Source organism: Sminthopsis crassicaudata, chromosome 2 (genome assembly GCF_048593235.1).
Source record: "Sminthopsis crassicaudata isolate SCR6 chromosome 2, ASM4859323v1, whole genome shotgun sequence".
Classification (NCBI taxonomy): Eukaryota; Metazoa; Chordata; class Mammalia; order Dasyuromorphia; family Dasyuridae; genus Sminthopsis; species Sminthopsis crassicaudata.
This window is the reverse complement of record NC_133618.1, coordinates 236,569,679-236,587,575: the sequence shown is the minus strand read 5'-3', so window position 1 is coordinate 236,587,575 and position 17,897 is coordinate 236,569,679. Positions and strand designations below refer to the sequence as shown.

General features: G+C 33.1%; 1 protein-coding gene across 10 annotated transcripts in view; it reads left to right on the top strand.

The window, feature by feature from the left end:
• NFATC2 (nuclear factor of activated T cells 2) overlaps nucleotides 1-17,897 on the top strand; it is a 274,601-nt gene that overhangs the window by 69,795 nt on the left and 186,909 nt on the right. For all 10 annotated transcript variants that reach the window (XM_074288608.1, XM_074288604.1, XM_074288612.1 and 7 more), the window contains exon 4: nucleotides 17,143-17,345. In XM_074288608.1, coding sequence (XP_074144709.1) covers nucleotides 17,143-17,345 — 203 coding nt within the window. The remainder of the gene's footprint in view (nucleotides 1-17,142; nucleotides 17,346-17,897) is intronic.

The window sequence follows — 17,897 nt, the reverse complement described above, 5'->3', positions numbered from 1 at the left end:
ATTTACAATATATTGTGAGATGTGGTATAAGATGTTAGTTTAAGCCTAATTTCTTCCAGACTGCTTTCTACTTTACCCAGCAGTTAAAAAAATCAAATAAGGAGGTTTTTTTCCCCTAAGTGATATGTTTTCCACTTTATTAAACACAGAATTATTTAATTTTTTTGTTTCTGGTTTTCTTTTGTGTAGTTTTTTTCATGTATATTTCTCACTGCTTCGTGTATGTGTGTGTGTGTGTGTGTTCAACCAAAATCACATCATTTTTTTTTAATTTTTTATTATATATATATTTTTATAATATTATCCCTTGTATTCATTTTTCCAAATTATCCCCCCCTCCCTCTATTCCCTCCCCCCGATGACAGGCAATCCCATACATTTTACATGTGTTACAATATAGTCTAGGTACAATACATGTGTGTGAATATCATTTTCTTGTTGCACAATAAACATTAGAATCCGAAGGTACATGTAACCTGGGTAGCCAGATATTAGAATCACATCATTTTTTGATGACAGTTGCTTTATAATATAGTTTGAAGTATGTAAATGTTGTATGGAAATGTTATTCTTCCTTCATCCCTGATTCTTTTTTTTTTTCCCCTTCATAGACTTGCATATATAGTTTTTCCAAATGAATTTTGTTTGTATTTTATAAAGTTTTATAAAGTACCTGCTTGGTAATTTGATTGGAATAACAACAAACATATAAATTAAGTTTAGTCGTATGGATGGTCACTTTTATTATATTGACATGGTATATCCATGACTTCTAAATATTTCTCTAGCCATTTAAATCTTTTTTTTTTTTTTTTTTAATTTCATTAAGGAGAATGAATCCTTATAATTGAATCTATACAAGACTTTTGTATTCTTGGTAAGACATTTCTCTTTAATGAATTTTGCAATTCTTTGGAATGGTATTTGTTTGGCTATTGTTTCTTCCTGCATTTTGTTATTATTATATTGAGATGTTTTTGATTTGGGGGGATTTATTTTGTGTCTTGTACCTTTGCTGAAATGAATAATTACATGAATTTTTGTGGATTCCATGGAATTTTCCAAGTAAATCACTATATCATCAGCGGAAAAAAAAAAAGTTTTTATCTCTTCTTTACATATCTTTATTCCTTTGATTTCTCTATTTTGTCATTGCTGCTACTAGCCTTCCTAGAACTGTATCAAATAATATTTTATTAGAAAATGTTTTAGTTAATTTTAATTTGTATATGATTGCTTTTATTTACATACTTTTTATGATATTAAAAGTGGCCCCTCTAAGCCTATACTTTGTAGAGTGAAGTTTTTTTGGGGGAGAGTATTTTGTCAAAGGGCTTTTTTCTACAACTGTTGAGATGATAATGTAATTTGGGATGTTTTGGTTTTTAATGTGATTAATTATATTGATTGTTTTTCTACTGTTGAACCATCCTTGTATTCATAGAATAAACCCCATTTCATCATAAAAATAATTTCTTGCATAAATTGCTGTACTCTATTTGACAGAATTTTATTTAGAAATTTAAAGTCAATATTCATTAATGATATTGATCTGTAGTTTTTTTTTTCCATATTTTTTCTTTTCCTAGTTTAAGTATTAGGATTATATTTGTCTCATATAAGGATTCTGATAGTGTGCTTTCTTTCTCAATTTTTTGGAATAATATTTTAAGTATAACTACTAACTGTTCTTTAAAAGTTTGTTAGAATTTTTCTGTGCATTCATCAAGGCTAGGATTTTTTCTTCCCTTTGGTACTTCCTTTATAGTTAGATCTATTTCCTTTTCTGAGATTAGATTACTTCAAATCCTTATCTGGTTTTATAATAATTTGAATATTTTATATTCTTAAATATATTCCTCTATTTCTTTTTTGTTCTCAGTTTTATTAACTTATAACTATGCATATTATGTTCTGGTTATTCTTTTTATCTTTTCTGGTTTTGCTCTGCTTTTATCTTGCTCATTTTTTATTTCATTTATTTGATTTCTGCTCTTTTCTTTTTAATCAGATAAGTTAAAGATTTAACTGATTTTATTAGTTTTTCAAAGAACTGGCTTTTAGATTTATTGTTTCTATGTTTTTTTTGTTTTAAATTTATTTCTCTTCTAATTTTAGTACATCTTCTTTTGTGTTTAGTTTATGTTTATTTGTTTGTTTTTTTTTTTGTCGGCTTTCCAATAAAAAAAAAGTGTATCTAGTTCATTAATCCTTGTTTTGCCTATATTGTTAATATATACTTGTAAGGATATGCTATTTTCCCTCTGAAGACTGCTTTAGGTACATTCCAAAGATTTATATATCTTGCTTCATCATTATAATTTTCTTTTACACAGTTATCATTTTTTCTGTGATTTGTTCTTTGACCTTTTCATTATTCAACATTTCATTGTCAAATCTTTAAGCCTTTATCTTTGGTCCATGAACCAAATATTTTTGTTGTGTCATAGTCTGTAAGAATGTATAGACTACTTTTGTATATGTGTGTATATGTATGTACATATATATACATATTTGTGTATATATCCACACACAGTAAATATATATATGCAATACATACATACATCCTATGTGTATATGTGTGTGTGCATGCATGCGCACATGTGTATTTATGCAATATTTTGGTGCTGTGGTACATGACCAATTTTTGTAAAAGTTCCATGTGGTGTTAAGAATATATATATTCTTTTGTTGTCCCATTTAGAAGACACTATAAGATTTTTTACTCGAGTTTCTCCACAAATTTGTTCACTTTCATAATTTCTCTTTTGTTTATCTTTCTGTTAGACATATACAAAACTGCGAGAAGAATATTGAAATCTCCTCTCATTACTGTGCTACTATATATGTCTTGTTATAGCTTAGATAACGTTTCCTTTATGAATTTAGATGTTAAAGTATTTGAGCATATAAATTTATTGTTTATCCAGTTTTCTTTTCTGGAAGTTTATTTTTGTTTTGCAACTTTTTTTTTATTCACTTGATGCATAGTTAATTTTTTTTTCTATCCCCTGAGTTTTATTTTGTGCATGTTTTTGTTTTTTAAATGTATTTCTTGTAAGGAAACAGCTCAAAGGACTTTGTTTTCTTATTCAACTTGTCATACTTTTTCTTTTTATCTGATTATTCCATTCACATTCAAAGTTATTAGAGTTAGGTTTATATTTTCCTCCATCTGTCTCTTATATTGGCATTTCCCCAAATTATTAATTTCCCTTTTCTGTTGTAAGTACAGTACTATGTTTCTTTAGTTAATTTACCTTGATCTTTTTCAAAGATAATTCTATTCTCATCTCTTTCCTCATCAGTTCTGATCTTTTCCTTTTATTTGTTATCCCTTTTCTTTTGAGGTTTTATTTATTTATTCCTTTTTCTTTCCTGCTTTTATCAAGTAATATAATTCTTCCTCCATTTCCCCCCATCTCAGTAAGTAAATTCACCCTTCCTCTCTTCCCCTTTAACTAGATCTGTTCATTAGTTTTAAAAAATTTAATTGATTCGTCCCTTTCCAAAAATTATTTCCTTCACTCTCTTCATTATCCTTCTTTTCCTTCTGTCTATTCCAGAACATCATTCTCTGATTCATGGTCCCTATAATTATTTGATCTTTTCTTTTTTATTTTTTCTGTATCCTTTATGCTATCAAAACTCCCAAAGTATCCATTCTAGATTATCCTCTCTGGGTGCTTTCTTTTACTGCCTGGTAGGACTTCCTCCTTAGATTCTCCTTTATTTTCTGTGTGGTTCACTCCCAGAACAATTCCATTTTTGTGAATATCAGAGAGAACACTAATCTATGGTAGAACCCTTCCTCCTCTCCCCACTTCCCAGATTATGCAGTCCACCACTGATCTATATACTGACCTTGGTTATCTTTCTCAAACTAGCTTCCATATGTTGCAAAAACTCCTTGAGTCCATGCTTTCCCACTTTCTTAGGTGCCCGAAGTAGATGAGTAAACTTTTCAAGAACTAAATCTCCTAGGTCACATTCAGCACAAAGTCCCCATTCCCTTTACAGACTATTTCACTTTACACATAAAAGTATTCAAAAGTGGAACCCGTCCAAACACCAAAGCAAACCTTTCTTCCCTGACCTTTTTTATTTTCCTTTCCCTCCCTATCACCCATTACCCATAGGCTCATCTCTTTTTGATGCTACAGGGATCTCTTACCCCTACTTGCTAGTCTTTGATTTAACTCCAGCAAATAGTACATTCCTTTCTTTCTCCCTTCTTCCTTCCTCTCCCCTTTATCTACCCTTCCTTTTTGTAATGTTGTCTACCAAAAACAAAGCAATGATTCACCAGTAGGTTTGTATTAGCAGATGTTGTGCATAACGTCCTATGCCCACCTTTGCACTGTTATATCCTCCAGATTTCTGCCTTCACTCCTGACTGCTTCTATACATTTACTGTTCTCTCTGTTGCCATTCTGTTGCAGTTGCTATCTTTGACTGCTGTATTCTCCACTCCTGCCTTTTTCTATTTTGGGTATTAGAGAAGCAAATAATCTCTTCACCTTTAATTTTTTTCTAAAATTTTTTTCAAATGCCTTTTTAAAAATTGAACATTCATTTTTTCATGTAAGTTAAAATCACATTTGTAGGGTAGGTCACCCTGGGCTGCATCTTAAGTGCCATTGATCTTAAAACACATTATTTCATTACTTCCTATATTTTCTGGAGGGTACAGAATATTCTTCCATTATTGAAATTTCCTTTCCTTTGCATTTGAAGATCTTCTAATTACTCACAGAACTTGTTTCTGAATTGAATTGTTAAATTTAATCACTATATGTCTTGGAATTTGCAGTTTCGAGTGTCTTTTTTTCATAAAGGCAATCTGTGAATTAACAAATAATCACATAAATAATAAATGAAGTTAATAAACAAATAGAAGTCCTGGGCAGTTCTCTTCTATTATTTCTTACTTTATGGTGTTAAGGTTTTTGGCTTGTCATGTTCTTCTGGCAGACCTATGATTCTTAAATTGTCTCTTGTACCCTGTTTTTAAAATCAGAATGTTTTGTTTACATAGCACATTTTATTTTAAACTTTTAAAAAAATTTCTCTTCTCCTATATTGTTCTTCACTTTTGCATGTTTGCATTCCTAATCAATTGTTCTCTTTGTTTTCTTTGGTAAACTTCCCATTGAAAATTTTAGATTTTCTATACTGCTTGTTATTTTCACTGTATAGACAATAAATATGCTCTTATAATTCTCATTTCTCTTTTGAATCATTCAGGAAGAACATGTTGTGGTTCCATTTTTCTCCTCACATTCCATATGGTCCTCTGTCTCATTAAGTGTTGAATCATTTTCCTTTGTCTTGTAGTACTTATTTATAGATGTCTGAACTTGTTTACTAGATCTAAAAGCCATATAATTTTTTTTTGTTGTTGTTAATATTTTTCCTGATGATCTAAGTGCTCATGTTCTTGATTTTGAGCTTTCTTCTTCCTGAGAACTTTGGTCATTTCAGTCTTTCTGTTTCATGATTTTCTCCTATTCACTTTCTGACTCTCTCCTCTGATGGTGGTTTCCTTTGGGGCTCGATCTTAAAGTATCTCAAACTCCTATTATGCTGGGCAATTCACAGTTTATCAATGTATTTTTAACCCAGGCAACTTTTAAGTGGTCAGAACTAGTCCCATCTGAATGCTGTGTCCTTCTTCAGGCTTGGTGAAATGTTGTACATTGTCTCATACCCATGTATGATATCCAGTCCTGTATTGTCCTGGCATCCTGTCCCTCTCTGTTTCTTAGGACACCAGCAATTCATAGAACTACAATACTGGTGTTATGGAGTTATTTGACCTGGTACCAGAAGTTTAGAACTTTATAGTATTGTTGCTACAGAGCTGTCTACTCCAGTATTAGTGATTAGAGCTCTACAGTGGTGATACTTTAAGATTGTGGTCCTTGGCAGGCTTTTGCTCATTACTGGTTGTCTCTTCACCTGGGCACATTTCTGCAACCTGGAACTCATATCTCATTAAATTAGAAGAGGGAGCAGGATTAAGATGTGAGAGTAGGTTTTGTTTTAAGTCTATATTAGCTCCTTGGATCTACTATATCCTTGCTTAAGAAAGAGGTGTTATATGAGCTCAGTGAACATCCATTGATTTTTTTTTTAATTTTCTTTTGAATTCTGCATGTCTTTGGTAATGGAGTCAGTTAAAGTTGCTTTATTTTTGGTGCATAATTTCCATTTTGGAGAGGTTTGAGAAGTAGTGGGGATCAGAGAAAATGTCTAATTCTCTGTCTAGTTGCTCGTATAACCTGGAACTTATCCCTTTACTTTTATATATGCAGCTACCAAGTAATCTGCCTTGTCACTCTTTCCCAGTAGTTGGGCATAGCAGAAATGGTACTCTCCAAGAGTCCTTAGATATGAATTGTTGCCCTGGCTTTGCCATTAACATCCTGAATCAAACATATATGTATGTATGTATATATTCTGAGAATCAGTTTGCTCTCTAAAAATAAAAAAAAAGTTGGATTAGATGATGTCTAAGCACTTCTCAGGGCCGAGATGGTATGATTATATATCTGTCCCTTGAACAATACTGGAGAGGAAACATGATGGAAGAATTGGCCATTTACATCTTGATTTCCCTATCCTTTATATCTCTACTAGTTTATAATTTTATATTTTATAACATATTTTTCACAGTGAGATAAGAGCCTCTAAAAGTCTTTAATTATCAAGGAATAAATTGAAAATTCCATGCAGGTTAAATATAGACTACTGATTTTGTGAAATTAAACCACACTTCATGAATTTCAAATTGGCAGCTTTCCTTTAATTCATAGGATCATAGACATAGAATTGGAAGGTACTTTAAAGATCATGTAGGCCAACTGCTTCATTTTATAGCTGAAGTAATTGAAGCCTAGAAAGTTAAAGGTCACTTACTTGCCCAAGGTCACACAAGTAGTAAGAAGATGAAGCAAGACTCAAATACATACCCTCTGACTCCAAATCCAAAACTCTTTCTACTGTGAACATCATGCTGTCAGGAGGCATTGTGGAAAATCTCTTGAATTAAAATCAAGAAACATGGTTTCATATTACCGTTCTGGTGCTTGCTGTGTGGCCATGACAAGTCACTACAGCAGTCTTGGCATCAATTTTCTTATCTGCTAAAAAAAAAAGTAGGGGATAATATTTGAACATTCTATTTTTCAATCTATTTTTTCTTTGATTTGAAACCTTAAAGTAACAAACATATGAGCTTTGGTTTTAATATTTGTAGCATTTCAGGTATGAATAGTCTTTTCTCAGAATACTTTAGCTTGACTTTGTTTAGATTATGAAAAAAAGAGAAAAATGTTATAAAAATGATATATATTATATATAAATTTATTGTATATGTAAATGGAATAACATGCTGTACATAATAGATTTTCAGTTTCATGTGCAATTTTAAAAAATTATACTATATCATGAAAATACTTTAATATACATTAAAATAAAGAAAATAAAGAAAAAAACCCAAAATAATAAAGTAATTGGACAAAATGATGGCATAGTATATAGGCTCACTGGATCTTATGATTGGAAGACCTTGCTTGCCTGACCTCAAATCTCTTCTACAATATTCCCCACAAGTATATGTCAAGCCTCCACCTTAACAACTTTAGTCATAGGGAAGTCCTTCTTGGGGCAGCTTGAACTGTATGGAAATTTCTCATTATTTCAAGCTGAAAGCTGCCTCTGTATAACTTCTACTTATTGGTCCTTGTTATTGAGGTTAAGCAGAGCAAGTGTAATCCCTCTTTCTAAGATAATTATAATCTCCTGCTCTGTGCCTTCTTTTCCTTTGCTTAACACCCCCAGTTTCTTTAGTTGATGTTCACCATCCTTGTCACTTTTCTCTGGATAAATTATAGCATGTCAGTGACCTTCCAAAATGTGTATTCAGTATTCTAGATGTGATCTGATGAGAGCAGTGTAGAGCAAGACCTCATCCCCCACCTCCAAATTGTCTTCTTTTTTAATAACATAACTTACAATATAAGTAACAGCTTACAATTACTACTGTGCTTTTGAGCCACAAAATCCACTAAAATCCCCAGGTCATTAGTCAAATGAACTCCTTTCTAAAAACAGCTAATATTTATATAGTGATTAAAGGTTTTTAAAACACTTCCTATATATTATCTTTTGTGTTCCACACAACAATACTGTTAGGCATGTGATATTATGATTTCTATTTTACTACTGAGGAAATTGAGCCTGGGAGAGGCTAAGTAATTTACTTAAAGTTACAAATTAGTAAATATCTGAGGCAAGATTTGGTCTGTCAGTTATGCTGTATAGCCACATCTCCACTATCTTTCTAGTGGCATGATCGATTTTTTGAATTGAAGAATTGTCATTCCCTTTATTAGTAAATTAGTAGGGTCTCCACTAAGGTGTCAGTTTTCTAGGAGAAAATTGTATTGTTTAATTTTGAGCTTTAACTGTCCCATTTATCTGCATTTTTGCTTTTTCTTTTATTCTTTAAATTAAATAGAGATATATTATTGATGAAAACACATTTTCTCTCCTCCTCCATCCCCTCTTCTTAGTGTGGAGCCCTTACTACTGTAGGATCTGGTTTCCTGTAGCTCTCATAAAAATTAAAAATAATATCTAAAAAGTGATTCAGGTATAGGTGAAAGTGAAGATAGGAAAAATACTTTTCTCTTTCTAACAAGGTCTTTTGTCAAAAGGTAGTCTGTAGGAAATGCTTAGATATTTTGAATAGCTCTAAATTAATTTAAAATATGACATTTTAATTCCTTGACCCCAAAATCTTGTTTGTTGAATATGAACATCAATGTTTTATAGTGTACCAAAAGTTTGAGGTTTTGGCTGAGTGTGGGGGCAGTTTGTCCTTAGGATGGGTGTGGAGGAAAGCTAATGCATTAAGTCCCTGTCTAAGGGGGAGTGGTGAATTAATCAGTTTCTATTTACAAAGATACCCCCTGATGAATGAAGGAAAGATTGTGTGTATGTGTGTGTGAGGGGGAGGGATGCTGAATTTGGCCCTGAATTCGATTACCTTAATGTTCTTTTCTCTGATCTCTCTGAGCTGTTTTCTATGGCTTCCTTAGGGCTTCAAATGTGGACATGGTAATTGAAAACAAATTTAGCATGTTTCAGGCCATAAAGTCTCCTTTCAGCTCACTCACTAGCTATGCGGTAGATATGTCTGTTTTTAATTTCCAGTGATGTGAGAAATATGTTGTTGTTTTTGAATATTTTGAGAGAGAGAGAGAGAGAGAGAGAGAGTTGAGAGAGGAGAGAGAGAGAGTTTGTTTATGTGTATGAGTAAGCTATTGTTATGTGTGCTCGTCGGTTACGATGTTGTACTCATTTGTCCGTTAAAATTATGCTATTGATGAGGCTTATGTGCCTCTATAATGACAAAAATATACATGAGTGCAGAATTGGTTACCACCAATATACTGAGGTGTTTAATCAAGCAAGCATTTGGGCACTTTTTTATGGGCACCTTGGAAATGTGGTCACCTCTGCATGAAACAGGGCATCTGAGTAAAAAGGGCACAGCCAACTGAGACACAACCATTTAGAACAGGAAGTCTGAGAATACTTTATACAATTGAAACTGCAGGGGGAATTCAGGGAGGCAGAGTGTAATTATTTAAATTGAAAGGGGGCCAAAGTGTCAGGGGGAACAGCTCTTTGTCATGGAGAAGGGACACTGTGATTCTGAATAGTGGCAACTGCTCTAAACTGAAGGGTTTAGATCTCACCAGGAAGTCATGCTCGTGACATCTTTGAACTATTCAGGAGAAATGCTTATTCTTTTGGTACGTTTATCAAGCCCTGAACTACATTGCATGATACCATTGTTGATTGCCTAGTCATCTGTTGATGGCAACATGCCTTTGATGTTTGATGTTGAAGATAGAGTGGGTGGTAATAGAGAGTTCTCCATTTTTGTCTTTCCTGAAGGAGGATAGGTGGAGAAGTTTTAAATGCATTTGTTTTCTATTTTCCCCCCTTTGAAAGGGCCCTTAAGATTCTCAGAGAATCTTTTTTTAATCTTTCAAGTCTATTTGCAAAATAGGATGATTTGGTTTTTTTTAAAATGTGCCTTATTAGATAATTGCTAACTCCAGTTTCCAATCAAAATGATACCCTGTGATGGAATGTGGAACCTTAGGATATATATACACAGAACATAGGATTAAGATCTGGGAGGGACCTTGGAGATCGTCTTTCATTTTATAGATGAGGAAACCGAGGCCGGGAAAGGCTAATCAGATTTGTCCAAGATCAAACAGCTAGAACATTGAACAGAGCCAAGATAGGGCTTCAGGTTCTCTGCCACTAAATTCAGTGCTCTTTGTATTTTCAATCAGTGAATCAGTCAATCAATAAACATAAAGTACTGCCTCTGTGCCAGGTACTCTGCTAGGTGTTGGAGACTGCAAAGACCAAGAAATAATCCCTCCTCCTAAGAAATTTAGCAACTTGCCACTTTTCTAGAACTTCTCAAAGTATAGCATACTAACCTTTTGATGAGATGCCTTTATTATACTATATCCTTTATTAGTTTTATTAGGGTGATGACTGTCCACATTTTTTAAAAAAAATCTGTGTGTGGTTAATCAGTAGAGAAACCTCATCCTCCCAGAGTAAAAGTCACTGTAAAACTTAAGTTCTTGACCTCAAACATGAAGTATCTGGTGTGGGGGTGTTTACAAGCTTCATTGTATCACCTTTAGAGACTAATGTGAGTCATGTTAAGTCAAGTGGATTGTACAGAATGACATGAATCCTTTAATGCTAACTCAAAAACATTTCTGTAGTGCTTTAGGTTTTACAAACTATTTCCCCTAAAATAGATCTGGAAGGCAAGTAGTAAAAATATTAGTATTTTCATTTGAAATGAAGAAACCTAAATCTTAGAAATATAAAATCATTTATTGATAGCTATACAGCTGGTAGGTATTGGCATCAGAATTTGAATTCAGGTTTTTTTTTAATACTGAATATGGTATATATTTTTTTTATTACATGACACTACCTTCAATGAAAGGTATTTTATTATCATTATTTGTTTTGAGAAGAGTTAAATTCTAATTAGGTTATTGTAAGTATTAGTTTCTAATTTGATGCCTCTCCAATTAATAATTATTTAACTGACTTTTGTGTCTTTGTTAGAACACAAATAGTAGAATCATTGTGTGTATATATGTTTGTTTTAAAAATGAACTCTATGTCATTTTTTAACATTAAAAGTTAAATGCAGAGTTTTGGAACCACATATGCTTGACAAACAAACAAGAACAACAAAAAGCCTCCTTTCTCAGTGTCTATATAGAAATTTTAAGTTTGGTATGAAATATTTCTAGGCCTGTTGCATCTGTACAGTGTTACAGTTGGAAATGAATCAACTTCCTAAAATCCTGAGCTGTGCAAAGTAGTTTCTAGCATTTTTGTTTTCCTGTATGTGGGGGAGGAGGGTCAGGAAGTTCACTAAAGTACAATTTGATTTTAGTAAAATTCACAATTTTTTTTTCAGCAAATCGACTTTTTGAACTTCATTTTTTCAGAGATAAACACTCCCATATTTCTGATTTTTTAAAATGAGTTTTAAAGAATATCAGCTAACAATTATGTATTGCTTTAAATTTTGTAAAATATTTGATATCCACTTTTTTCATTTGTATCTTCTTGTATCCATATAAGGAGAGTACTACAGGTAATAATAGTATCCATATTTTACAGAATGAGGAAACTGAGGCTTTGAGAAATTAATAGCAAGTTAACAACCACTTACATAACCAATAGGTATAAAGGCAATATGCGGTTCTTCCTGATTCTCAACCTAACAACTTGTCTACTACATGCTTGTTTTTTCTCATGGTTGACTATGTTTTGATAGATCCAAAGCATAACTAGTCGATGGTGACTGTTTCAGAGAAGTGAGAAGCAATGATTTTGTAGTGGAAAGAATAATGGATTTGGGGAATCAAAGAGGAATCTGGGTTCCATCTCTATTTCTAATTTACTAGCTGTGTGTCCATGCATAAGGCTCTTAGTTCCATCATCTGTAAAAAAAGAATAATGAGACTCATACTACCTATCTCACAGGTTGTTGTGGAGAAATTGTTCTCATAAATTGGGAAATACCACAAAGTATGAAATTTTATCATTAGGCTCTGAGCTGGGACTTGGGGTTGAGAGGGCAATAGTATCCTAAGCTATAACATACAGAGGAGAAAAATAAAGGACACATTTTTATTTCATTATGTTTTAAAAATTTTCCTTATTAAAACTTGAAAAACCGTGATCTCTTTCATGGGGAGAAAAGATTTTATATGAAGAGAAAAAGATTTTACATGAAATCATAACTCTTTTATGTACACTTTTGTGTTTTTTAAACATATAATCCATGTAACACAGATGTTACAAAACTCTCCTGTTTCTCTGTTCCTCTTCCTGAACATTCCTGTGCTCTCTTCTGTTTGATGTAATGACTTTCATAAATGTCTGCATTTTTAATGCTAGAAAATTCTGCTATCCATAGCACATAGGAATTTGATTTTTTTGGTAAGCCAAATTACGTGTTACACTGAACCCTTAAATGGATCATCCTTAATACAAAAGAGGACAGTTTTCAAACTTTATATAGATCACACAATATTCCTAGGAGGAGCTGATCTTTGTTTTCTTGCCCTGATTCTCTCCCCCTCCCCCCAATAATTCTCATGACTTTTGAATAAGAAGAGCCAAGTTCAAATTCTGGTTCTGATGTTTATTTACTGTGTGTCCCTGAACAGCTCAATAAATTTCTTTGGTTCTGGGTTTCCCAATATGTGAAATAAGGGGGTTAGTTTGGATAATCTCTAACGGCTTTCCCAATTTTCACTCTGATGATCCTTTGTGATGACCTACAGGATCATTCTTTATTCTTTGACATATGAATTTTCTCAGTCTGCCCAATGGAATTGAGAACACAATTTTACTGATATTTGTAACAGTTTACCAGAAAAGTCTCTTCTGAAATATAAGATACATTGTTCTATATTGTTCTGTAGGGAAAATCTTTCAGAGGTAGATTGAATGGTTCTAGTTGTTGCCTAAGTTGTCCTGGGTTGCAAAACTTTGTTATTATGTGGAAATTTTGTAAATTGCATTGGTGGAACCTAGAAGTAGATTGCTACCCTTTCAATCCATGTTTCTCCATTATATGAGATCTGCCTATATCAAAGCCAGATGGATTTCAACTCAGTAGAAGAAAAAAACTTTCTAAAAACTTAGAGATGTCCAAAAATATTATGAGTAACTCAGAACATAGTGAGTTTCCCCATTATTGAATGTCTTCAAGTAGAAGAGACCATTTTGTGGAGGATATTATAAATGGAATTCATATATTTAGGTGAAATGTTGTTGGACCAGATGCTCCTTAAGATTCCTTCTAAATATTGTGATTTTACAAATCTTTGAAAGCCTTTGGTTGGACTTCATTGTCAGAAAGATGAATAGAATTTGAGTTTTGGTTAAATGGTCAAATAAGGTTGTGTTTTTTTCTAAACAAAACAAAAAAAAAATTTCATTGATCTTTAATTTTTATGAAGCCTACATTTCCCAAGCTATACCCTCTATTATACTCCTCCCACTGTCATTCACTATAACAAAGAATAAAGGAAAATTTTCAGAAAAATCAACCAATATGTAAAATTCTAATTTTCTCTGTAGTATTTCACAACCATAGTCAACCATATCTTCAAAGAAGGTGCCTTTATCTTATCTATTCTTTGGGGCCAATTTTGGCTATTATTATTTTTAATTATATGAAATTATGACTTATAACATAATTATAACACTTTTCAAAATGTGTATTATTTTGTTATTGTAATTATTCCCACTTCCATTTTAGTATTGTTTTTATGGTTCCACTTATTTCATTCTGCATCATTTCTTATGTCTTCTCATGTTTCTCTGAATTCATCCTATATGTCATTTCTTTTATTATATTCATGTACTACAACTTGCTTAGCTATTTTTTAATTGCCAGGCATCTTCTTTTGTTTCCAGTTGGATGAGTTTTGAGTGAAATTGTTGTGAAGTTTAAATGGGTTTCAGAAATTTCATTTTGTGTTTTTTGTTTTTTTTTTTTTTTCAACTCTCTGTCCTCCTTTTCAGAAATTGGTAAGATAGACTTGCCTTTTTCTTCCCTCATACTTTTTAGAGTTCTTTACTTGTGTCTTCTTTACATTTTTTTTTCTCATGTAGAATCTTCATTTATGACCTCCTTGAATGGTTCATTAAGGCTAGGAGATGACCCTAGCTTCTTAAAATCTTATAACAGAAATTATACTGGAAGTATTTCTCAAGGTATCCTCAGTATAGAACAGGGAAATATCAGTCACAACAGACATTTTCTGAGTGCCTGTTGTTTTTATTTTAGTTTTGTTTTTTGCAGTGCATTGCTCTAGATAAGGGGGGGATGAGGGAGAGAAATACAAAGAGCTAACATAGGCCCAACTCTTAAGGAACTTGCAGCCTAATGATGGTGGAACAATAGATTCAGGCTACTTGTTAGACTCCAGGATCAATTTTGACAATTTAATAAATCCTTCTTTGATTTAATTTAATATATCCTTCTTGTTCTCTTTCAGAGAACAAGCTAAAGTTCCAATTTTATTAAGACCCTTAAGTTCTAAAGAGTCCCTTGGACTCTTTTAAAATGAATGAGTTCATTGATCATTGCTTTGAACAAATTTTCCTGCCTTTGTGGAGAGGGCAAGTTGAGCAGAGAGAGCAAGGACATAATTTCTTTAGGCTGAATAGTAAGGACTTCTTATTTAATCTCTTTCTCTATTGTCATTATATCCCGAGGACTTTAAATTGCTATGGCTTTTCACCTGAATGCTTCTGTTGTGAAACTCTAAATGACTTTTTAGGACTCTGGAGGGATTTTGGAATTGGTTTGGTAGATGATTTTAAGTAGCTTTCTCTGTCAATAATTAGCTAGAGGCATAGAATTGTAGGCATGTAGACGATGCCAGACAATAGAGTTGGGCTTTAAAGATTAGATTTGGGAGCAGCTAGGTGGCACAGTGGATAGAGCACAAGCATTGAACTCAGAAGGACCTGAGTTCAAATGTGACTTCAGATACTTAGACACTTTATATTTCCTAGCTGTGTGACCTTGGGTAAGTCACTTAACCCCAATTGCCTCAGCAAAAGAAGGAAGAAGAAGAAGGGTTTTAGTCCCACCCTTGTCATTGACTAATTATGTGCCCATCCCTTCTAGCTATAACATTCTAAGATTATTGAGCACTTCCAATATCCTATATTGAGTATTTCTGCTTTATGAAACCTAGAACTGCTTCACAATTATGTTGTCCATCTTTCTCATTTAATCTTGTTCCTTTCTCATTCACTCAAATGGTAGTGATTTCATATTTTATTTGTCTCATCTTTGGGTAATCAAATTATTCTTTAGACAAAAAGCTCTCACTAAGGTTAGATGGCTTCACTCATTCTGGGTGCTGCTTAGAGTACTAAAAGAGATTGTTATTTCATGGCAAATTGTTTAATATAAGCTTTTTGAGGGCAGTTACTGTTTCGTTTTTGTCCTTGAATTTTCAACACCTACTACTAGGCACAAGTTTAAATTTAGCAAATATTTATCAAGTGCTTATGAAGTCCATGGCACTAAGTTAGAAGGTAAGCCACAGTTTTGCTATCTACAAAATGAGGGAGAGGCACTAAAATGGATGTCCCTTCCAGCTTTAAATTTATGGTCCTATAATCCATAATAAAATGTAATCCTCTTAAAAGCAAGTTTAATTTCTTTTATCCCCAGCATTTAACTCAATACCTGGCAAAAAGAAGTCAGTCAGTAATTGCCTTTTGAATTATAAGCACCCAGCACAAAGTTTTGTATAAAAATGAGTACCTAAAAATTTTAAAATTGGATTAAATTGAAATTAAATTGAAACCATTCATGTCACTTCCATGAAGGAGCAATTTTCTCACATAGAGATTCATAGAAAGATCACTCTCATTCTTACAATTTTCCATTCACTGTTTTCTTTGAGGAATTCACTTGTTTCCAAATTCTTCATTATCCTGGGCAGAACCATCCTTTCCTAATCTTACTGATCAAGATGCAAAAACTATCTGGTCCTTTCTGAAGCAGCTTAAAGGGTATGATTCAAAGATCACCAAGTCCCAGCCCTCCTCACTGTGCCTTAACTTTTTAAGCACATAATACTATTGTGCATAAGAGGATAAATCTGATAGTGGGAGAAAGAGATGACATTATACCATCAGAATTTACCTTCTGCATTTGTTGTTCCACTGTTGTCAGCATCATCTAAAACTTTTAAGAGCTAGGATGAAAAAGAAATTTTCTTTCCTTGAACATCATTCTACAAAAACACTACAAAATTACCAATTTTACCCATCTGATTAACTGATAATATAAACAGATATCATACTCCAGTTGATGTGCTACAAATAGACTACATGCATGTAGACTTAGATTTTTGGTTTTTATTCTCCCCTGCCTATCTAATTGTATATTAGGCACTTATTCATTTGTGGTGGGTATCCTATTAATGGTAGATTTTGCAAACCATCTTAGTTAACACTTGACTTCAATCCATTTCCATCCTCTTTCTTCATGATTTTTTTCTTTAGATGAACCCACAAAGAAATTTTTACATACTTCTGCAGTGTGTTTATATTACAGATATGTAAACATCCATGTTTGTTCATAATCGGGAAATTAAGCCGAATATGAATTCTTATGAATACTATTTACATGTGTGTATATTAATATATTAATATTAATATATTAATATGAGCCTATGTTTGTTTATGGAAAATTGGTTCAACAAAATACCATTTATTGTTATAGGATTAGAGATTTCAGAACTGGATAATACCTAAGAGATATCTATGATATTGTCCCATACTTTTATGGAGAAATGATCTGTCCAAGCTCATGGAACTGGTTTCCTAGAAAAGTCTCAAGGCTTTGGCCTTAGAACTTTTCCCCCACCTCCCCTATTGTTAACCCTCTAATTTGACTGTCTTTTTGGGAAGGTTACTTATTTCCTTATGGTAAAATAAGGTTTGTTTTGATTTTTTCAACAGCTTCATGGTTACATGGAGAACAAACCCCTGGGCCTTCAGATCTTCATTGGGACAGCAGATGAAAGGATACTTAAGCCGCATGCTTTCTATCAAGTCCATCGGATCACAGGGAAAACAGTCACCACAACTAGCTATGAGAAAATTGTGGGCAACACCAAAGTGCTGGAAATCCCACTGGAACCAAAAAACAACATGAAAGCAACGTAAGGTCTCAGGAACAATGAATGACACTAATGATGTGAGAGAGAGGCTTGACCTTTTCTCTACTAGACTGTAAGTTCCTTGAAGGCAGGAAGTGCACCTGGTTTCAGGAATTTGAAGGGTTGTCACAAGGATGAGGGATTATATTGAAGAGGCCAATGGGAAGATAACTGGCTCTAGAGGCAAAGAGCCTGAATTTAAATTCCATCTCTTACACTTTAATGATTGTGTGACTTTGGGCATGTTATTGAACCTGATTTTCCTATTATGTAAAATAAGGAGAACAGGACTTCTGAGTTCCTTTCAAATTTGAGACCTATGATCCTTTGTTCTTCTTGGCTCTAAAGAACATGATGAAGAACAATGAATAAAAATTGTAAAGAGGCAGATCTGGGGGTCAATATACAGTGAAAAACAACTTTCTTGAATGCCTTAGGAACTGAGCTATCTGGCACTAGAGATTTTTAGATAGAGGCCGTGGGACCACTTTTCAAGATGTACTGGAGAGGAGTCCTTTTAAATTTCAGGATGAAATAGGCAAACTCTGAAAACCT